Source organism: Gekko japonicus, unplaced genomic scaffold (genome assembly GCF_001447785.1).
Source record: "Gekko japonicus isolate JY-2015 unplaced genomic scaffold, Gekko_japonicus_V1.1 scaffold1654, whole genome shotgun sequence".
Taxonomy (NCBI): Eukaryota; Metazoa; Chordata; class Lepidosauria; order Squamata; family Gekkonidae; genus Gekko; species Gekko japonicus.
The window spans coordinates 154,174-157,335 of record NW_015172605.1 but is presented as its reverse complement, the minus strand read 5'-3'; the positions used below and the strand labels follow the sequence as shown (position 1 = coordinate 157,335).

At 44.3% G+C, this 3,162-nt stretch overlaps 1 protein-coding gene across 1 annotated transcript in view; it reads left to right on the top strand.

Moving 5' to 3' along the window:
* The window catches only part of LOC107119159 (interstitial collagenase-like), a 19,433-nt gene that overhangs the window by 3,455 nt on the left and 12,816 nt on the right, over positions 1-3,162 (top strand). Inside the window, exons 2-4 of the mRNA XM_015421611.1 lie at positions 518-762; positions 1,150-1,298; positions 1,387-1,515. Of these exons, the coding sequence (XP_015277097.1) occupies positions 518-762; positions 1,150-1,298; positions 1,387-1,515 (523 nt within the window). The remainder of the gene's footprint in view (positions 1-517; positions 763-1,149; positions 1,299-1,386; positions 1,516-3,162) is intronic.

Genomic DNA, 3,162 nt, shown 5'->3' with positions numbered 1-3,162 from the left:
TAAGTTAAGCAGGGCTAATTCAGTAGTAGGTTTTATTTGTTCCTGGGTTATTTTAGCAATATCTGCAAATACTGATTGCCAAAAATTTGCTATAACTGGGCAAAAAGTGTTCCAGGGAGTGCAGGTTAGAACCTGAATAAAATAAATAAATAAATGTGCTGGCTTTTTCTGTGAATAAATTTGATTTTGAATGAATAAACAAACAAATAGGCCGCCACATATGAATAATAGTTCACCACAACCTCTCCAACAATTTTTACCATCTAATTTCATTAAGTGGGCTAGCCTAACTGGAGTGAAATACCACCTTTGAAGCACCTTTAATGCATGCTCTTGCAAACCTCTTGAGATTGATCTGAAAGGAAAGCATTGGAGTATTTGTTCCCAGTCCTTAACACTAAATTTAGTATTCAGTTCTATTTCCCGATTCTTTTGTGAAAATCCTAGATCTATTGTTACAGTTATCCCATTATTGATATCCAATGTTTGATTGTCTGTTTGTTTGTCTTTCTGCTAGGAATATTTACAAAAGTTCTACAGTCCCGAAGTGGAGCCAATTCCCCGGTCAAAGTCAAGAGATTCTAACTCTGTGACTGAAAAGCTGAAAAAAATGCAGGAGTTTTTTGGTCTGAACGTGACTGGGGAAGTGGATGCTGAAACACTGGGTGTGATGAAGCAGCCCAGGTGTGGCGTACCTGACCTCGGTGGCTTTACCCTCACAGAGGGAAACCCTAAGTGGGACAAAACCCATCTGACATACAGGTAAAGAAGATTTTTGTCAGGAATGAGAGTCTTAAGGCACTTCTGTGCCTTAGGGAGTTTAAAGCCTCTAGTCCTCAATGTGCCTACTTATGAGGAAGTCCCATTCATATTTATGGCCTGCAATTCTATGCACTTCTGTGTATACCTAAACCCATTCATTTCAATGGGATTATGCATGCTTAACTTTTCAGAAGATTGGCCTGTACCTGTTTTAGGATGACCCTTGGTGGCCACTGTCTGGACTGCCACACCTAAGGATTTCCATCTGAGCAGAATTTCTGACCTTTTCGAACAGCACGGTCCAGCACATCTTCCATGATTGCGGGGCGGGCGTACACAGCCAATACAATCATGTGATTGACTTGTATTTCATATATAATTTTAAAGGATTGTGAATTACACACCAGATTTAGATAGAAACTTGGTGAGAAGAGCAATCCAGAAAGCATTCGAAGTCTGGAGCAACGTGTCACCCCTGACATTCCAAGAAGAGCAGGACGGCATCCAGGATATAATGATCTCCTTTAACAGAGGAGGTAACCTATCTTGACTTCCGTCATTTAATGCTTTCCCTAAGTAAAAAAAATCCATTGTGACTGAATTCATTCACTCTTCTTCATTCAGATCATGGTGATAACTCTCCTTTTGATGGACCCAGTGGGGTACTGGCTCATGCTTTTCAGCCTGGGCGATTTATAGGCGGAGATGCCCATTTTGATGAAGACGAAGAATGGACCGTACTGGGCCCAAGAGGTACACCTACATAATGTATATGTTGATATCTCTAAAAGCTCCACGCCAATGACTCAAGAATATAGTTTCTTTAGATCAAAGCTGTCCCCTCCTCTAGCATGTCATCTCTGACTATGTGGGCTCTGTTTAGCAATTGCAGATTCATTTACTGTTCATTCAGCATATTTATATGCCACTCCTGTCCTGTAACACAGGAGGACTCAAAACGGCTTATAAATCTGAAGAATATAACCATTAACAATCATAATACATCAGCTCCTCACGCCCCATTGTAAAACTCAAAAATGGGAGGAGATGCTATACCAGCAAAAAATAAAACCATATTCAGAGACGAAAATGTAATAGGCTGGCGATTCCCCGGCGAAGGGGGAGCGCAGGCAAAGGGGGTAACAGCCTCTCCCATCCCAAACCCAGTTAATGGGTCATTATATCATCCCTAGCCAGGGGGGCAGAGAGGCAGTAAGATTGCCAGTCCCCAGTTGGGGGTGGGGGATCCACCAGTTTGGAGCCCCTCCCCCCGCTTCAGGGCTATCAGGAAGCAGGAGAAAAAGGGATGCCAGACCCCGCCCCAAACTGGAAATAAATATGAGCAGGGAGGGAAGAAGCAGGAAGTAAACAGAGTGTGCCTATGTCACCCAGATGTTTGAAGCCAATTTTACCATAGAGTTTTGCCCAAAAACCAGAGTGTTGCCCCCCAACCTCACCAGTGTTCCTACATCACTTCCCGGTGACTTAGGCATGTCATGTTTATTTCCAGGTACGTCACTTTCCACTCCCGGAATGCTCCCTCCACCAACCCACCCTGCCCAAAGGTCCAGTGGACCTGGCAACCCTAGCTGGAAACTTGCAGGCCAAGATAGTAGCAGCCATTGGTGGTGGGTAACAGCCTTTGATGGAGCTATCCTCCATAAATCTGTCTGTTTTGTCAGCCGCCTTTCATCCTTATGGATCTCAAGGTGGCTTAAAATATAAATAAAACACACAGAGTAGGTAAAAATGCATAAAACCACAATTTAAAATCACAGCTTAGAACTGCTTTAATCAAATGCAGTCCTAAATAAAACCATCTTCAGCAGCCTCCTAAAGACTGAAAATGAAAGGGCCACGCATACCTCCCTGGAGAGGTCATTCCATAATTGTGGGGCTGCCACTGAAAAGGCCCTTTCTCGTGTACCCATCCAATGAGCTTCCTTAATTGGTGGGTCAGCCAGGAGGGCCTTTCCCTGTGATCATAATTCCTGGGCAGGAACACATGGGAGAAGACATCCCTTCAGATACCCTGGTCCCAGGCCATGTGGGTCTTTAAAGGTCAAACACCTTGAATTGTGAGCAGGAGTGGATTGGGAGGCAGTTTAATTGCTGTGATATCAGGGTGACAGGCTCCCAATAGCTGGCCCCAATCAGCAGCCTAGCCACCATGTCCTGCTTTAGCTGAAGCTTCTGAACAGTCTTCAAGGGGAGCCCTAATCTGTTATTTTTGTAATTGGGGTTGACAGCAGCCCTGTGGCTGCAACCCCAGGAAGCTTTGGGGCTTAGAGAGGAGCCTGAGGAGGGGGAATATCGAAGAAGAAGAAGAAGAAGAAGAAGAAGAAGAAGAAGAAGAAGAAGAAGAAGAAGAAGAAGAAGAGGAGGAGGAGGAGGAGGAGG